This window comes from Salarias fasciatus, chromosome 23 (genome assembly GCF_902148845.1).
Source record: "Salarias fasciatus chromosome 23, fSalaFa1.1, whole genome shotgun sequence".
Classification (NCBI taxonomy): Eukaryota; Metazoa; Chordata; class Actinopteri; order Blenniiformes; family Blenniidae; genus Salarias; species Salarias fasciatus.
In genome coordinates, this window is record NC_043766.1 from 8,624,441 (window position 1) to 8,643,259 (window position 18,819).

Sequence of the window (18,819 nt, forward strand, 5' to 3'; positions counted from 1 at the left end):
AACCTTCTTGTTGCGTTTTCAATCCTACATCCATACATTTTCTGCCTTTTATTATGTTGTTTATCAGATTGACTTTATGAAATTGATTTTACACACTAAAGAAACACTATTATTTTCAGTGGAATCAACCCGAGAGAGGCAGCAAGACTGGACGAGCCAGAGTGGTCTCCAAGAAAACAGGCAAAGTCGCAACCAAAAAGAGCTCAACAGTCAGCCTACATGTGTCCACTCTGCTGAAGAGACTCATGGATTTTGAGTGGGACTTCATTTGAGATGAAGGTGAGAATAGTTTCTCAATCCCATTAATGTATTTGTCAAGACACCAATTTGTCTCAGACTTGTGATTCTCTTTCCCACTCATTGTTACCCACTTCCATCCTCTCTCCCTGTCTGAGCCCCTCTTTTCTTTTCTTTCTCTGTGATATTTTCTGATTTCTGTCATTATTTCACAAATGACATCTCAATTTTACAACTTGTATGTGTTCTGTTATTCCTTATGTGTTCTTGTGTTCTGTCTCTGAAACCATATGAACTATTTGAATGTTTAAATCTGGAATGTTATTGTTTCATAGTTCATGACTTGGGACATTTTGTTTTTTTATTTGGATAGGGGGAATGAGGGGCTTAAATGTTAATTGAGAAACCTGTTGTCTTCAGTTAAACCATAACTCTCCTGTTGATGTTCTTGGACTTTCCACACTTAAGTACTTTTTATGTTCATAGTATTTTATGTTCATGTAATGTGTTCAGAATGCTCTTTTTGACATGCAATTTGTTCAGCATGTGAAGTTTTAACATGTCAGCCATGTTTACATACAAATCAACCAAAGGTGCAGTTTAACATTTATTCATTTAACATGTTCTGCATGTGGAGTTTTTACATGTCGTTTTTGCTCTCAAATAAAAGTAAAGTGCAATAAGAAGGTGATTTTTGTCTTACTTTTTAAGCACAGGATTGAAAAATAAGTATGGGTTGATTTTTATAATGGTTTGTTTTCTGTGGTTGTTGCCAGGTTCAGAGATTTTGTGAAACCTACAGTCAGTGACATGTAATATGTTTTTCTTTACAATATATTTTTAATAGCATATTGAAATGTATAAATGATACAAACTAGTCATTTAATTGTAAAATACAGTGAAAGTCATTTTAAATATCAGTCTACGTTGTTTTTTTTTTCATTTACAGGACAACATTGTAACTTAACAGTTGAAATATACATTTTACAGTAAAATAATGGAAACTCAGCTGCCAGCTCTTTGCTGTTTTTGTTTTTGTTTTTTTTTTTAATGGGAACATTTCTAACAGTGTGTATAGTGTAAATAGTTTGTACCATTCCAAATAATGTTCATTCAACTAAATTTACCACAGACGGACTTCAGTGAAGCTGTAGAAACATCCCAGGGATTAATTTTGTGCTTCAAGGCTTTCAATACTTGTGATTTATAAGTGTTTTACTTTTCAGTAACTTTGCAAACATTTCAAAATAACTTATTTCACATCTATGTTGTGTTAAACTTTGAGGAAAAAAAGGTTTGCAGTTCAGTTTGTAATCGGGTTATAACAGGACAAGTTATGGAAAAAATAAGTGAAGCGCTGTGAACCGTTCCTGGATGCACTGTACAGTATGTCTACAAATAAAAGAATCTTAAAACGAAGTCTAAAATGAATGGGCAACCAGTAGAGGAAGGCCAGGATTGGAGTGACGTGTTTCCTCTTACATGCTCCAGTTAGTAAGAGGGACAGCTGGCAGACTCCAGAATAAAGTGCATTACAGTAATCCAGACGAAATGCAATAAGAACATGGATCACAGACATTTTCTTTAAATTAACATCCCAGTTGTTTTTTAGTGCTTTGCCAATCATTATAAACTTTTTTTTCCTCTTTTTAAAGGAAACTTACTGCAAAAGAGAAAAAAAAAACTGCAGCTACAGTGGTCAAACAAAAGCAAGAAATTAAAAGTAAAATATCTTAATTCATATTAAATGCAAATACATCACATTACAGCCATTTTCATTCGAGGTTCTGCAGGAAAATACCATTATTGTACAAGTATTGAACTAATTACTTACAATGAAAAACACCCCTAATAAAGTGACAATGCAAAAGCTTTCTGTAGAAAAATATGATTGTACAGATTTTTCCTCTGATTCACCTAGACATGGACATAATAGTTTACATGAGTTCAATTTCAGAAACTTTTTCTGTCAAAGGATCTGCTCAACTTGCTTTGTATGGTGGGATTATTAGGAGTGAATATCACAAAGCTTGAGGTCAACCTAGAAATCCAGTTTGGTCAGCACATGTGGAAGCACAACAGAGCTTGTGCTTTTCTGAAACGTCCCTCTCACTCACTGAGTCACACAGTTAACACAGAACACGACAACAAAGATATTGTAAAGATGACAGAACGATAACAGATGCTGATAAAATAAATATGAAAAAAAAATTGAAAGAGACTGCTGTAAAGCTTTGCTTCATAATGTTTTATTTTCGGCATTTTCATTCTGAGAGCAGAGAGCAGCCAGTCGGAGCATGTGGAGGGGGACAACAGAAATCATAATGGGGTGTTGTTAGCCAGGATTTTACCGATACATTTAGAAAAGGTTATTCTCAGATTTGCATTTCAGGTATTTTCACACCATCCGTTATTGTTCCTTTATCATTATTGTCTTGTATCATGTTTTGTGTTGACTGTGTGACACCATGTGTTAGAGGGGTGTTGTTATGGAAAAGCGGAATTAAGTGAGCAGGAGTGTGAGTGATTAATGCATTGCGTGTGTTTAGGATGCTACGAATGATCAGTGAAACGATTTCAGCAAACCCCAGATCGAATTGGGAATTGTGATAAACTCCATCAGTATAATTGTACAATAATCTAGGATAAGTGTGGGTGAAAGCTGATAGTTACCCAGTTTGAAGATATGTAATTATATTTACAAAAAAAATTGTGAAATTGTGTTTTTCTGTAGAACTTTAAATGAACATTTCTGTAAATATGTATTCACACTTTCCAGCATTTACCTTTTTTTTCCCCCTCTTTCTTTTACAGAGCAAGCTGGGTGACAGAAACGTAAAGACAGAATGAACATAACCGGAGCCGTAACTCGGCTGAAGGTACAGAAAGCCTCTCATGAGTTCAACTTTCCTGACACTTTGTTCAGAGCCAGTCTGTGCTGATGTGCAGGGTAACTGGCTGTCTTTTAACAACAGTGGTACCACCTGAACTCAGACTACACTGACAAGCTGCTGTTTCTTTATCGTCTATTTGAGGAAAATACATCCATAACCCCAAAATCAAAGAGGAAATCCAGATCAAACGCTGTAGTTTTTTTCCCCAATGTCAGTGTAAAGAAGGGCACAAATCAATGACATCGAGGTCCAGTGGGAATTAAATATTTTCAAATGCACATTTGTGAAAGTCTCAAAGGGCTAATAAACAGAACAAAGTTAAGCAATATAAAACAATTAAGAACAGTATTAAATACAATAATGCAAAATAGAAAGACTTTAAGTCTTAAAAGAAGAAAACGTTCTGTGGTGCCTTCAGATGGTCTGGAAGTGAATTGCACAGGTGGGCAGAGGAGTAGAAAGCCCGGTCACCCATCGTGGCGAGTTTGGTCCTCGGGATATGAAGGTGTGATGAATTATCGGAGCGGTGGGAGCGTGTTTTGGTGAGTGGGTCAGCAGGTGCTTGAGTGTGTTGCCATGGATTCATTGGTAGGCGAGGAGGCAGATCTTGCGTATTCTGGTGGAGACGCGGCACCAATAGAGGATTTCAGGACTAGTGTGAGTTTTGGTGAATAACCTGGCGGCACCATTCTGAATGTATTGGGAATTTTTGAAGGTTTTTTTTTTTTTTTTTTTTTTGTGAACCACAGAAGTGAATTTCAGTTGTCCTATCTGAAAATGAGTCGGGTCACCTTTTTCTCCAAATGGGGCTTCATTCTAGGATTTTTATTTTTTGCCATCAAGGACAGTATCTCTTCTGCTCGTTGCTCTCCGTCTGATCTTTTTCTCCCCTATCCTCTTACCACAAGTGGAACAGCAGGAAGTCTCCACCTGGTTTCTACCCGTGTAGAGTTTTTTCCTGTCCAACTTCACTTGCAGGTGCTCACATGGAATTATGGATTTTCCTCTGTAAAACTACATGGAAATGACTGTTGCATAGAAGTAAAACTGAATTGAGATACACAACCACACTTATTATGTGAACTAACAAGTGACAGAAAATCATAAGTGAAAGTGAATCACCACCATAAACTTAACTAAATATACATAGTGTCTTGCACCACGCAACACATTTGTGGCATAGAAGTGCAATATTTACACAGATCTGTAATTTTTAACAGCACTGGCTTTCAGAACTCTGCCCCCCCACATACTTTTTTTCCCCAAGTAGATGATTATACTTGAGTTAGCATGCTTTCGCAGTCCCGGCTGATTCTCTGCAATGATGATGATAGCAGCTGCGCAAGCGGGAGGTTCAGATGGACGGATGGCAACTTGATGCTCAAAAGGTCAGAGGTCAGCTTTGCAATATGATCAGCTGAACCAATCAGCTCCCTGTAGTCTCTTCCTAGAAGATGGAGGCAACCTGATTAGTCGTATCCACAACCATCTAGAGTATGGTATTGCAGTCAGAAAAAAAAACAACAAAAAAAACAATTACCCTGCAATGCTGCAGGAAATGGAGGCATGCAGTCGTCTGACTCCCTGCCTGAGCTTGAATGCGATGGAGGACAGAGTCTTCAGATCGTCGGTTCGAAAAGATACATGTTCCTCATCCAACAATTCCAGTTCCTGTTTGAGAACACCCAAAAACAACAACAGATCTAATACACTGTGCTAAATGTAAAGCAACCAAGAACTACATCACTAAAAAACAGACAAAACAACAATACAGCACAGGATACCATCTCCGAGGCATTTCACTCATGCACAGAAAATCATTATAATAGACTTTTGAAAAGAGGGTAAAACTGTAAAGAAATATTGAGGACAGATAACCAGATGTTTCAGCAACCATTTTCATATAACGGTTCAGTAGCATTTTATATTTCTTTTGTAAATATCCTAAAACAAGTTTTCACAAGCCATAAGGTAAGATTTTCTACTTTGAGACTATAGCCATTTTTCTATAATGGCTATTATATGGAACTATAGAAATTATTTAACAGACTATAAAACATAACCTGAAAAAAAAAACAATGCATACGCACAGAAAATGTTAAGATTGTAAACTCCGAAAAAGTTCAGACTGCAAAAACCTGGGCTTATTCCTTGAACTGCGTATTTGATGAGTGAAATTTACCTCAATGATGTGATTGAAATATTTTTGCATGTTATGTGCTGCATCAGTGGCTTGTAGTTTTATTCTCTGCTGGATCTGTGAGCAGAAATGAGAGGAATCAGTCATTTAATGTTAACCAAAACATTTGCAAGACTCTAATGGGGGAGCAAAAAAAGAAAAAAAAAAAAACTTACGATGTTTTTAGGACTGCTTTCCAACACCTTTGACAACATGTCTGTGCAGGCCGTGAAGGTCTCTCTAAATAGGCCGTGTACACCCTTCAGGATGCCCTATAAGCACATAGGTGATCATAATTGCTCAAGGGCTCAAATGACACCAATGATGATCTTTTCTCTTATCCATTGCCAAAGCAACAAAATAAAACCTTTTTCTGCTGGTTTACAAAGAAGCCAGAAAACCATTGTGTCATTGATATAATGTAGTTAAACAACAGGATTTGTGATTTAAAAAAAGTCCTTTCTGACAAAAGACTGCAGTTCGATGGCCTCACACTGGTAGAATTGCTTCATTTAGAACAGCAGACAAGCAGGACAGAACAATTTATTCACAAAGCATTTTATCACCACTTTCTCATCTTGGATATTGACTGATTCAATTTACTGTGAAGCTTTTACACTTCACCCCAGACAGATCATATCCAGACAACCCTAAAATGTTCTAGCTGCTGGCAGTTGCTTTATCTCATTTAGTCGCGCTGGTAATCAGTGCTCGTGACACATCCTGTGTTTCAGTTCAATTTAAAAAAAAAAAAAGGTGGGGAAACTAAATGTGTTTAAAAGGCTTTGAACCAAAACGGGTATTTCAGATCTATAACCAGAATGTTATTTATTTTTAGACAACTTTGCGCTGGCATATAAACACAAACGTCTATCAATATTCAGACCAGCAATTCCCCAGATCTTAATGTTGTCTCTACTTTCAGATCCACACAGCTAATGCAGCATTCTCCAGTACAGTGATCCGTCTGCTTAATTACTTTCCATCTCAGTCTCCAAAGTATCTGCTGCAGTATTTATTAGTGTTGTTACCTGGCCTATGGCCTGCGTGCCTGGGACCATCGTGTCCAAAGGTGTGTTGAGTAAGGCTACAAGTTGGCCAACAGTCATCAGTGCGGCCTGCAGGCCTGCACCGATTTCATGGTCCACCTGTGTCACAAACATTCTCACGTCTGATTCGCAGCCCTGCATGGGGAGTAAAGAAAAAAAAATGTTTGTCAGCATAAACAAGCTGAATTAAGATTGATTTAATCGATGAAAGCAAGCTAACAACAGTTGACAAAGTCTGGCAGGCCAGTAAATAAATGAAAACCCTAGGAAGCATTAAAAATCAGGATTGAGAGGGGAAAATTGTGTGTTTAGGTGCAGAGACTGGTGAGGAATTTAGATTTATTTTCCATATATTCATGTTCTGTTTGGGCTCAAGGTTGAGAATTCCCTCTGCTTTGCCATTTCCATAGACAGAGCTCAAACAGCTCAGAGCTAAGACCCGTCAATCAATGCACTGCATTTTGATTAGCCACTGCGTCTCCAAACTACGCCAAATTGAAAATCATTTGTCAGCTACAATTCTACACCATTCTCAACTACTTTACCTACTGCAAGAGCTAGGAAAGTCCCAGAACCACATTGATGCATGGCATTTAGTGTAAAGTGTTTCACTTACCTTGATAGCCATAAGGAGGTAGTCTCCCATTATTTTAATTTGGTGTTTGAGTTTTTCGGCGAACAGGTAAGTTGTCCCAGACGAGGGCTCGATACTCCCCAGCCACTGCATCCATGAGAACCCGGCACTGTCCAGGGCAGCCGTGCCCGTTACCAGTGCCCTCTGGGCCTCCTCACTGCCAAACGCTGCAAAGGAAAAATATCAGAAGTTAAAGTCTGAAAATGTTCATTTGTTTAGTGCAAATCTACTGATTCTTCTATAAAATCATCTCAGTTTTAATTAAAACCCACCACTGTCTGTGTTGTCACGGTCAAGGTTGTTATACTGCTTTGTTAACGTCTGTGCCGCTGAGAAGATGGACTGCAGATCAGTGACCAGTTTGTCGGCCATCGTCTTCGCTGCCGTGCTGCAGTCACTCAGACGGAAGATGGATTGGCGAATGAGGTCCATGCAAACTGCAGGTAAGCTGTTCACAGGGCTGGCAGTGGTGACTGGTGCAGCTGCACCTGTCAGTAAGAAAGCATACAGTGAGTGTGTGTTATACAGGACCATGTTTGGGGGGTACGGGGGGAGGGGGGGGGGGGGGGGGGGGGGGGGGGGGGGGGACAGTTATCAGCGTTTACTAATTGCTTCCTCTTAATCCATTTCACCACATTTCAAATGTACATTTTTAGAAAGTTAGGCTCCAACACAGTGCAACCCTAAATTGTTTGAAGTCGCACAGAAGATGGATAAAAGTTTTTTTTTTTTTTTTTTTTGGTTTTTGTTTTTTTGTGCAGATAATCACTGATCAGCTACACTTATGTTTTTTATCAATGCTGCTGGATCATGTTGGTCAAAACATTTGCTCTTAAAAGAAATTTGACATACCAGCACTTTGCGATGCAGTCTGGCTAAGCCTCCGAACCTGCTTCTCATAGAAGCGTTCCACGAGCTTCCTCTTCCTAAAACGGGACCAAATGCAAGCTGTGTGAGCATGGTACCGACGCTTTAAAAACCACTGACACGGGACATGCGCTGACGTTTAAAGTGTAGAGTTGGAGTTCTTTGGGGGGCTGGAACTATGGAATCCCAGAGGCTTACCAGTTGATGATATTGAAAACTATATTTTTCTTAAAATTCATGTAGAAAGGAGCAAGAGAGAAAAAAAGTTATCTTATGGAGTGAAGCTAAGGGGAAAAACATTCTGGCAGTACTAGAACTACAAGGAATTCTATATATACATAGCAGGTGCTGTACATGCATACTTGGGTCACAGAACGTAGAGTGAAAAACATTGGCACCTCTTGTTCCTTTCTCTTTCCAAATACCTTAGCCTTTGGCTTTCATGGACATGAATCTAATAATAAATAAGAGGAACTACACTGAAGACAGAAATATTCTGAGGGCAGCATCTTAATGCCAGCTTTCCATGAAAGAAAAGACTGGTTTAATGTCAAAGTGTCATGTTGTTGGAAAGTTGAACAACTCTGGAGGAGAAAAAGACCCCCACCCCATGAAAGAAAAAAGAAGAAAAAAAACTAAGCCCTTTTTCCCCACCTTCCATGTGAATACCTCTCCACTAACCCAAACACACCATTTAACCCAAGAGCAGAGCATGAGCTTGTAGATTAAACACACGAAAACTACAAATTTTTTTTTTTTTTAAAGCAATTCTTCGCAAGGAGATGCTCCTATAGCCACCATACATGCACAAATGTATTCTAAAGAGGAATAGCAAAAATAACTACCTTGGTTGAGAGAGGTTTGAGAGGCCAGGGGATGGTGCTGACAGGTCATGCTCCCACTCATCAAAAGGGTCATAAAACTCATCTTTTGATGCAGCACCCTCCTGTGGAAAAGAAATGTCTTATTTATTCAAGTTAATATAAAAACACAGCAAAGTCGCGCAGCATTCCGATATTAGGCATAAAATAAGCAATTCTAGACTGTAAATGGAGGTCAGATATTCAGTCTGAGCTCAGAGCTTTGCTCAGTTGCCATTTTGCAAATTCATAGCAAGTGTTCATATGAATGCGTCATCTTAATGATGCATATAGGTATTAGTGGTATTACGTTGGGTCAAGGAAATATCAAGGGCATGTTCAAAAGTTCACAGACTTGGGTGAAATATAAAAAGTTATTATGCTTTGAGAAATGTAAATCATCACTCAAACAATAAGGACAAAGAGGGACGTGAGTCATGACAAACCTGCTCCAGCTCCCTCAGAGCGATCATTTTTTCAATGAATGTGTCAACACTACAGAGCGTGGCGACTCCCTGGACTGTATGCCGAATGCGGATCATAGTCTCAGTGCTCTGGGTGCTGCTGCTGTCTCCAACTTCGTACCTAAAAGAGAGCATTGACAGAATTTTAACAGAAATGCACTTCGTTGAAGCAAACATTAAAAACTTCTCTAAATCAAGAGAAACCAAAAGTAAAAAGAAAAACTCTTAAAATGACTAGAACCTGTTACAGTATATATAATGTCATGTCTGTAGTCAATGTGAGATATGTGTACCTGCTGAAGACCAAGTTGTTGTTTCTCCTTTTGCAGATGGTATTTGCCTCTTCAATCATTAGGTGGAGTTTCATTTGCCAATCGGGGACTACAATAAAAAAAAGAAAAGAAAAGAAGAATGGAGAATAACTTCACTTCAAAATGAGTATATCAAAGACAACTTCCATTTACTAAGCAAGGATGCATTGTTCATTAAGGAAGTCCCCTTACAGGGAGGAAAACTCGGAGACTCCAAAATGTTATATTTACCCTACTTCTACAGTTCATAGCCTGTTACAACAACCCATCGCAACCAGTCAATATGCAAAAACCAGAGTCCTACCCCCCTTTTTTTTGGGACAGTCAAGGAAGCACTCATTTGTAGAGACTAAAGTTTAAACTTTATTTTTGAAAGCATTAGAAATATTAAACTCAAGTGTGTACTAAAACACATGGATAAATTGTTTCTATTGTAGAAGCATGATTGTCAATGTTATTTTTAAATAGGCTGCATAATTCCTGCTCCCTATGCTTGTTGTAAAAAAATAAAAGTGACACTTTCAAAAGTGTGAATTTAACAACTGAGTAGACACATTTATGTAGTGTCAAACTGAATTCTGAGTTAATTTAGCACCAGTCAATTTGCTATGTAATGCTCTTAGTGCTGATAGACCTCACCCAGGAGGAAGTCAATTTCGTCAGCAGAAATAGGAGACATCCCCAACTCGGGTAACTTAAGACACGCACCTCTTTGAAGTTTTTCTTTGCTCAGCATTTTTTGAGCTTGTTCCTCCAGGACTTGGGAGAGCTTGTTCTTCTCCTCCTCCAGCGCAGCAATGATTTTAGAGGGGACCATGTGCTTTGTGGCACCCTGCAGTGAACGTGGCAATTAATTGAGACAAAAGAAAAGATGGTCACAATCATGGTTCTCCAGCCAGGCAACTTTGAATACCACCAAAAAATTAAAATCAAAAATTCATACAAGAACCTCAACCGCGTAATGACTTTGTGAAAATACATATGTATACCATGGCAAAAACAAAATACACTGCTACAGCGAAAACCTTTTTTTCCCTAAGTAATGACAAAACTAAAGTAATTGAGGAGACACTGGTCAGGACACATTGCAAAACTTCACACAGACACATCCACTCGGTGGGCGGTTGTACCTGTGCACTCTGGCTCTTTAATGCTTCTGTTCCGTGGGCTGTCTCTTTCTGAGCCAGTTCTTGTGCTGCCTCAATTCCCTTCAGCATTTCTTTTTTTGCATTCATGTTGGCCTCTTCGATGCCTTCTTGAAGTCTGGAACACACAAAAATCTTATTAGAGTTCATCGCGTAAAAAAACAGCTACAAAAGGGGGGAAAAAAAGGAAGAAAAAAAAAAAGCATGGCAAATCTATGACTAATATTGGAATGGAATTGTCTAATCTCAGTTGCATGGAGAATTTTTGTCACTCACGCAGGATTTAGAGCAGCCAGGAGTTCATTCCGAGCAAATTCAAAATCGTGAAGGGAGCTCGATGATTCCATCTCCCTGGGATGGTGGAATCTAAAGTAGTGGCTGCCGCCGAGGATGATTCTATCGCCCTGGACGCAAAAAGAATGGAGTTGAAGACAGTGGCATGCTCGAGTTTGTACAGGTGCTACAAGAAAGGTTGCTCCTTTAATCTTACGAACTTTTATGGGAGAAAAAAAAAAACAGTAGCTCTGCTTACGTTATGAAGCAGGGTGGACTCTGTTATGTTGTTTCCATTGATGTACGTCTTTGCATTTTCACACGGGATGATGCTGACTTTATCAGTCAGATTATACAGGACACTTAAAAAAACAAAGACAAAAAACACTATTTTCCCTCTTAGAAAAAATTTACAATTTTTTTTTAACCCAGCTGACAATTAACAATTTAATGCAATGCAATTATAACTTAAGCAGTTTGTAGCACTTCCGCACATATGATTAATAATAACTCCAAAATATGTTTCACATCCCTTCAGGGATTGTTCTCACCAGTGGTGGTCTGCAACCAGTCCTCCGCTCAACTGGATATCCTGGCACATGTTTCCCACTGTGTTCTTGCCGTTTTTGATGGCATATACGAGCGTCTCTGAGAGCTGAGCATCCTCGTTGAGATTGACAAGACAGGGAAATGTGTTGTCCCTTTCAAAGGTTACGCCGACAGTCTGATTAAACAAACGAACAATATTGAGTGATGTTCTTATATTTTGGTACAAAGGTGAATCAACTGTAAAGGGAAAAGTTTTTTTTTTTGGGCTTTAAGTTACCTGCAACACCAGAGTCTCTCTCCGTTTACGAGCTTCAGCTCTCTGATGTTTCTCCTCCTGGGCTCTGCCAGAAAAGAGATACCCTAAGTAGATCATTTACAGCACCTCCCCCAGTACAGAGTATTTTCCTTTTTCCTGTGCAAAAATATAATTAGAATTTGTCTTTACTCAACTACACAAAGGGACACAATATTTAAATGTATATGTATCAAGCTTTGAACATAATGTACACTAAGGCTTAGATGTGTTGCTTTATAAGTGCATTTAATAAAAATAAATTAGAACTATAAAAAAGTGCAGTTCCACCCTAACCCGGAGATCACTGGTAACTACACTTTTTTAAAGCACTAAATCTATAGCAACTTTTATGCCCCCCCCTGAAACTTTGTGATACATCAGTTAAATGTACTGAATATTGTTTATAAATGTAGAGATGCTGACCGGTTGGCTTCAGAGATTTCATGATCCCGCTCCAGGAGTTTCCGCTTCAGCCTTAAAACCTCCTTCTCTAAACGGCTGACTTGATGCATATCAGTGTGGGGATTCCTCAGCATATTCCTTAGTTTGCCGATTTCTGCTTTGAGCTCTGAAACACAAGAACCAAAGAGTTTTAAACTGGGGGGAGAGAAAAAAAAGCCATCGAGGTAGTGCAAATCCCATAATTAAATTGCAAGAACTACCAGAAATTTGAAAGAGACATCATACATATTCAAATTCTGTCCACAATTGGACAAATGTCAGTCGTTCAAGATTGTTTACTGAGCCATATTGAGCTCAGTTGTATTGTCTGAACTCTTTACTTTGAGCTTCTCAGGCTGAAAGGCAGCATGACAAAAATCCACAGCAAGAGCTCCCCTTAGTGCTACAAATGCCAAACAGCAGCACAGCTATCTCATAAAAAATCATACTTGCATGACAGTTAGCCGCCATGTGCAACTGACAGTGCATAAATATGGCCTGGAGGCAAGGTTAGGGCCAAGCTTTAATTTCAACTGGATAGCGCAAGAGCTGGTGATGGATAAGTGGGTAGACAGGAGGGTATATTGAACAGAAAGAGACAGCACTAGGGAGGCTTGAACAGAAAGATAATGATTTAAACCAAAAGAGAAAGTTAAAGACAAATTAAGACAAACAAACGAGGCAGATGAGGGAGCACGAAACAGCCAGCCAAAAATCAGAGCTAACAAAATGTATGTGTGCATGTAACTGAGCCACTGGGGTGACAAATATTCAAAGACTAGCAGCTGGTTCTAAAACAGTTTTCAATTTTGAACCCTTTTAATAATTTCACAAATAACTCCAACACCAACAGATTCGAGCAAAACAAAGTTTTGAAAGGGTGACAATTGATTTCTCAACATAGCAAGGTGTTCTCTTCTCAGCCCCCTCTACTTCTATCGAGAACATAATCTGTGGTGGTCAAGCACTTATCGTCATTGGGTTTACCTCACAATGAGCTCCTTCTTCAGGATCTGTGAGGGAAAGCTTATCCTACCACACTTCGAAAACCAGTGGCTCATAAAATTTAATGAATTAACAGTTTTACTCAGTCAATACTGATAAACAAAAACGACAAATGTATCATTATGTATTTCTGACCTGAGATTAACTTGGAGCTGTCGTCCTGATTGATGTTGACCTTGTTGATGACTTTGCTGGTCTTCTGAGCGAATCTCAGTGTGCTCAAAGTTCCAGTGAAACAGCTCACCGCCGGGCTGACAGTGGCAATCAAAGCCGTCTGTGAGTTCCCACCCAGGCTGTCTTTCAGCAGCCTATGGGAAAAAGGTTTAACTGGTTAAGATTGTCCATATAATTACCCAAAAATAAAACTTAGGCACAATACAATTAATTTCTCACCATGTCAGAAGGGAGTCCCGGTATGGGATGAAGGCCGCCTTGTCCTGTGACTTCAAAGATAATGCTGTTATCACCTTCCCAAACGTGAGAAGAGATCTATTGATATTTCGACATTCCTATAAACCAAGGAAAAAAAAAGAAAACTTAGTCATTTCTGAATATACATTATAAACTGAAACCATTTTCTTGGGATGAGTCACTAGTTTAAAAGACTTTTCCTTCCGTCATGTATTACAGTGGTTAAATAAAACCTGAATGTTCTTTATTCACTGCCTATAACAAAAAGACGAAAAAAGCATGGTGTAACAAGAGGAAACCACTTAGCTCCATGGTATCAATTTAATAAAACAGCTTGTTTCTCTGCAAAAACATTAACATACAATTAATTATGGCTTTTGAGTTGTGGTTTGAGTGAAAATGTCTCAAATACAGAAAGCAAACTCTTATAAGACACGAAAGACAAATTAGCCCAATGAATGATTTATAAGTAAATCACTGCAGCAAAATACACTGATGATCAACATTATGACCACTGAAAGGGTCATGTCGAAAACATGTCACTCTCAATTACTTAATGTTAGAGGGAGGGAGATATAAGTGATGAGTCAATGTGCTTTAAGCACAAAAAGAAAAAGGAGGGGGTCAGGCATAAGGATTTCAGAACATTAGATAAAGACCCCTTTGGCATTGCTGGTCAAAAAATCTTAAACTACAGTTTTGATGGGGGTCTTCCCAATTCTGCAGCATCCATCAAGCAGAAATGGAGAAGTGAAGGAAACAAAAAGTTGACTGATCTGCATGGTTCCATGCAGATCAGTCCATGTTACCTGGAAGCGGTCGCCATCTTGAGAGGCGCGCAACTGCTCACTGCCCGCAAGATCTACCAAGTGAATTCTGCTAGTCACACAATGGCTGTGATGTTGTCCTTCCACGAACTCGGTCTGTCCACAGAAACAAATATTTTAAACATGCAGCTAATACCAATCTTCAAAAGTGACGGATGTCACTCTAGTATTACTCGACAAGTATGCCGATTACATAGTCACTTCAAAGGGGAAAAAAGGCTTTAATAGAGATGACAGGTTTGCAAGCATTTCATGAAAGGAACTGAAGGCTTTTTCATACATGTGTCGCATATGAGTGTGAGATAGAGGCCATACCTTCGTCTGCTTCAACACCAAAGTCAAAATCGAGTGTGACCTTGAACTCTTTTCGTTCATGAAGGTTGAAGCTGTGGCTTTCCATTTGTTGCCTAGTGCCAACCAGCCCTGAAAAAGAATGTTGACAAAAAGTTAGGATCTATTTCCCCCTCATAGATATCTTCAATTTTTGGTACTCATCTTCATGGTATGCATATCATCGCCATTTCAAAACACCGAGGTCACAAACACTGATGCTTGCTGCATTACTTTAACAGCCATTTGTTAATGAACTCTGACTTTCTGACTTATTCAGAGCATTGGAAGAATACAGAGTAGGTTCAGCATACCAGGATGTCACTTTCTGACTTCACCAGATTCCTGTAGGGAAATAATAAAATGAGTCATCCTGTAATGGATTTTAAACTTTCTTACAAGTGATACATCGAAAGAAAATGGTTTCTTACGTGGACAGCTCAGCAACATAGGTGCCATGCTTGGGGTGCGTCCTCACCTTCAGCTGGAAAAGAAAATGGTATGTCTTTGTCAAGACTCTAGAGCAAAGCTACTCAACTCTGGGCAGATGTTGATGGGTTGATGGGTGCAGATGGGTTTTGATTACATGCATGATTACATGAAGTTTTGCTATCCAGCAGGCAACTTCTGTCTTTTTTTTAAATCAAAAGACATCAAATTCAGAAAATAAAGCCCTAAAACCATGGATTCAATGATTTTTTTGTAAAACTATCAATATCAAAATTGACTCACAGGAATTTTTCGGTTGTTGTTGGACTTCGGGTCAGCACTTGTGGAAAGCAGGTCATAAATCTTTTCATTGTAAATTTCTGAGTAACTCAACTCCAAAACACTTTTGACCTGGAGTAAAAGAGTCAAAAAAGATTATTTGATTAAACTGAAAATGACTTCATCCATACATCTGGGTGTTGCTTTTTTTGTCTTGATTGAGAAAGAGAAATGAATTAGTTGAATTCTTCTGTTTAACATCTTACCCCTTCGTCTTCCATGACGGTCAGTTTTGAAAAAAGTTCCTGGCAGAATCGTGGAATGATTCCAGGACTCTCTTCAGTGCCCATGATTCTGCAGAGCAGCCATTATAAAGCAGCAGTTGTAACAATGCAATTAAAAGAAAAAAAACCCCACCTTGTGTGGAAAAACTGAACTTATGACAGAAAACCAAATTTAATAATGTGACTTTTACTTTGGTGGCAGAAACACTCACGTGTATGATTTGCCAGAGCCAGTATGTCCATACGCAAATATGCAGACATTAAATCCTTCCAAAGCTTTCTGGAGGAGAGGTCTGGCAATTTTTTCGTAGACTGTTTGCTGACTGGCAAAGGCAGGGTCCGCTTCATCAGTTGAGGAGAAGGCAAAGTCAAAGTTAAAGGAGAAACTCTGCTTTGTTTCAGGGTTTCTGATTATTGTCTCCTGGTCAGTGATGTCGATGGCCGGTTGTGTGTTCTTTTCCCTGAAAAAAATTTGATCGATCAAACAAAAATACTCATTTAAGAATACAACATCACATTTTTTCCCCCTATCTATTCTACATTTATTTTCCATTAGAGCTAGATAGAATGTTATTATGCCCATTATACATTTATCAGCTCCTTTACATGCACTCAGTTACACAGGCTGGTTCAGGCAAGCACAAAAATCAGTCATTGGGTTGATCCGCATGAGCAGGCTAAGAGTTTTTTTTTTTTTTTTGTAAATCAATATTCGGGGTAAGGTCAACTACGTTTACATGCAGTCAATATTTGGGTTAAGGTCAATATTCTGGTTTCTGAAACATTTGGAATAATCCATTTACAAACAGACAGCGTTACTCCTGTCTACATGATCAGCTATATCCCCACTGACGACGCCATGACTGCATTTGCACGTCATGCCACTAGGTGTGCTGTTTGCATGTCCAACCTTATTTTACACAGACACCACAGAAGAAGTGGGCCCGCAGGCGCTGTGCAGGCTCTCTCTGCATGTTGTTAGAAAAGAGTGTAATATGTTCAATGATGCGATGCACCGTTTTTTCAGTAAGAGAGAAGAACTGAACAATCGTTTCTGCACATTGTATTTACGTAGTAGATTTTCTAACAACATGCAGAGAGAGGGAGCCTGCAGGGCACTTCTTCTTCTGTGGCGTCTGTGTAAAACAAGGTTGAACATGCAAACAGCACACCTAGTGGCATGAAGTGCAAATGCAGTCACGGCGTTGTGTGTGTGGCCTCGTAAACCAGTCCCGCCCGCTCCTCATCTGCCTTTGGATTTTGGAGTGGGGTTCTCGGTAGGAGCCCATAGAAGTAGATTCGGTTCGGTCGTGAAACTTCCGATCCAATCGGCGTTGCCGCTTTTTGTTTTCAATTTTTTTTGGGCGAATTCCGGTAGCTAAACCGGAAGTGACGCCATCACTGTGCGTCGCAGAGATTACGGAGATAAACTTTAACCACTGTCTGAAAGCTGCAATAAGTGAAGTTATAGCCAAAATACCAAGTATTACAACAATCAAGCCAGAGCAAGAGTCAGCGCTTAGTGAGGGAAACAGGAAAAGACGTGTTCGCGTGCTCTTTGCTCTGAAATTTGTGAGTGACATCCTGTCATCATGAGGTGAAATGGTTTGTGGATATCACAGGGAGTTTTTTTTATATGATTTTTTGAAATTAGAGGTTTGCCGGGCTCTTATTTTTGAAATGCAACATCAGCTTGCTCTGAAGTTTAGTTAATTACATCCTGGGTTGTCTACTATCATCCTGAGGTGAATGGTTTGTGGATAGGAGGGATTTTTATATACAAGTCATTTATACAGTGACGTGCTTGCGCTGTTACGTAATGCCTAGAGTAAGCGCACACCGGAAAACTTAGTTTTTTCACAGAGGTGTCAAAAGTTAGACTGAATTGTGTTAACAGACTGCTTATTATGTGACATTAAAAAAGAAAGACATTAAAGTTTTAATTTTCCTAAATTGCACCAAACTACATTTTCAAGATCTCGTCTGATCGTGGTCTTGGCAGCAAAGCATTGGTTTTGTGATGCTCTGCCTCGACAAAAGCTCTTGTCTCAACTACAACTCTAGTTTCAAGTAAACCTCTTGTATGTCAACCAATGATTTCAAACCTGGTGTTAAACGGGCGCACTCGGACGGCTACGGTGATGGCAGCGCTGTCCATGCTGATGCTGTCGGTGTGAACCAGCTGAAAGGAGTCTTGGTCGTGCGAAGGTCTGCTCAAGACTGCGGCTCTTGGAGGATTCTCGTGGAACTGCTGGGAGACTGGCTCAACCTGAGTCTGTTTCCCGGGAGTTTTAAATACTGAGGCCTGACCAATCACCGGGCTTCCTGTGGATGAAGGTGCAATTGTACCCGCCCCCTTGGGTTGCCAGGTGATCTTGCGTTCACTGACCAGGTTGAAGGAGGACGGTGTCCTGCCGTTTATTTCACTGAGAATTCCCTGGCTATCCGGAGTGTCTTTACACGCAGAGTTTGTCCTCATTCTGCGCTGCAGTGTCAGTCTTTTCTCCGGAGCTGGAGTGGTGTTCTGGCTGTTCTCCGCCGTTAGTTTCTCGGCTGATTCAGTCCCGGTGTTTCTTCGTGATCTCCTCTGAAGGGTTAGTTTGCCGTTCGACAGCTCGGAGACGACATAGGTCCTGTTTACCTGGCGGTTGTGATCAGGAGGTTCTTCACACGCCGACCTCTCGTCTCTCTCCATACCTGGCATCTTGTAGGCTTGGCTGTTGACTGCGAGTGATCAAAATAAGCCGCACGCTTCCTCGTTTGTGTGACGGCTGACAGGACGTTCCCCTTACATTAAAAGGCTCCGTAGTTTACTATTACAGTACACGAAAAGCAACCCAAAGAAACAGAAGCAACAGATACAAAACCAGATTACGCTCTGCTTCCTCTGTGCCCGCCTCAATTTTCAAAAGGGCTCCACGACGAGCCGATTCCGATTGGCTCAATTTGCGGAAGCTGTGACGTCATATTGTAGTTTATGCATGCAGTTGCAGCAGCCTGTCGCTAGGTGGCAGCAAATGTACAGCTCAATAACATGTACTGTTCCAAACGGGGCC

General features: G+C 39.8%; 1 protein-coding gene across 1 annotated transcript; it reads right to left on the minus strand.

The window, feature by feature from the left end:
* Nucleotides 1–3,713: 3,713 nt before the first annotated feature.
* LOC115382007 (kinesin-like protein KIF14) lies at nt 3,714–18,469 on the minus strand. Its single transcript, XM_030083653.1, has 28 exons — nt 17,869–18,469; nt 15,976–16,224; nt 15,746–15,833; nt 15,504–15,611; nt 15,203–15,255; nt 15,086–15,116; nt 14,757–14,864; nt 14,424–14,537; nt 13,597–13,712; nt 13,339–13,511; nt 12,181–12,325; nt 11,740–11,803; nt 11,465–11,637; nt 11,173–11,275; nt 10,917–11,044; nt 10,626–10,758; nt 10,204–10,327; nt 9,478–9,565; nt 9,167–9,305; nt 8,706–8,806; nt 7,846–7,919; nt 7,266–7,481; nt 6,976–7,160; nt 6,342–6,494; nt 5,487–5,582; nt 5,314–5,388; nt 4,672–4,802; nt 3,714–3,747 (listed from the first exon to the last, which is right to left on the minus strand). Exons 1-28 carry the CDS (start codon nt 18,465–18,467, stop codon nt 3,714–3,716), a joined length of 3,801 nt encoding a protein of 1,266 aa, XP_029939513.1. The 5' UTR covers nt 18,468–18,469.
* Nucleotides 18,470–18,819: the final 350 nt, after the last annotated feature.

What these genes read in the sequence shown, in the direction of transcription:
- LOC115382007 (XM_030083653.1), bottom strand. Translation starts at nt 18,467, where the DNA reads ATGCCAGGTATGGAGAGAGACGAGAGGTCGGCGTGTGAAGAACCTCCT. An exon ending in TGGTGTTGAAGCAGACGAAG is followed by an intron (nt 14,538 to 14,756) that starts GTATGGCCTCTA and finishes TTCTGTGGACAG; the next exon opens with ACCGAGTTCGTGGAAGGACA. An exon ending in ACCTCCTTATGGCTATCAAG is followed by an intron (nt 6,495 to 6,975) that starts GTAAGTGAAACA and finishes CTCCCCATGCAG; the next exon opens with GGCTGCGAATCAGACGTGAG.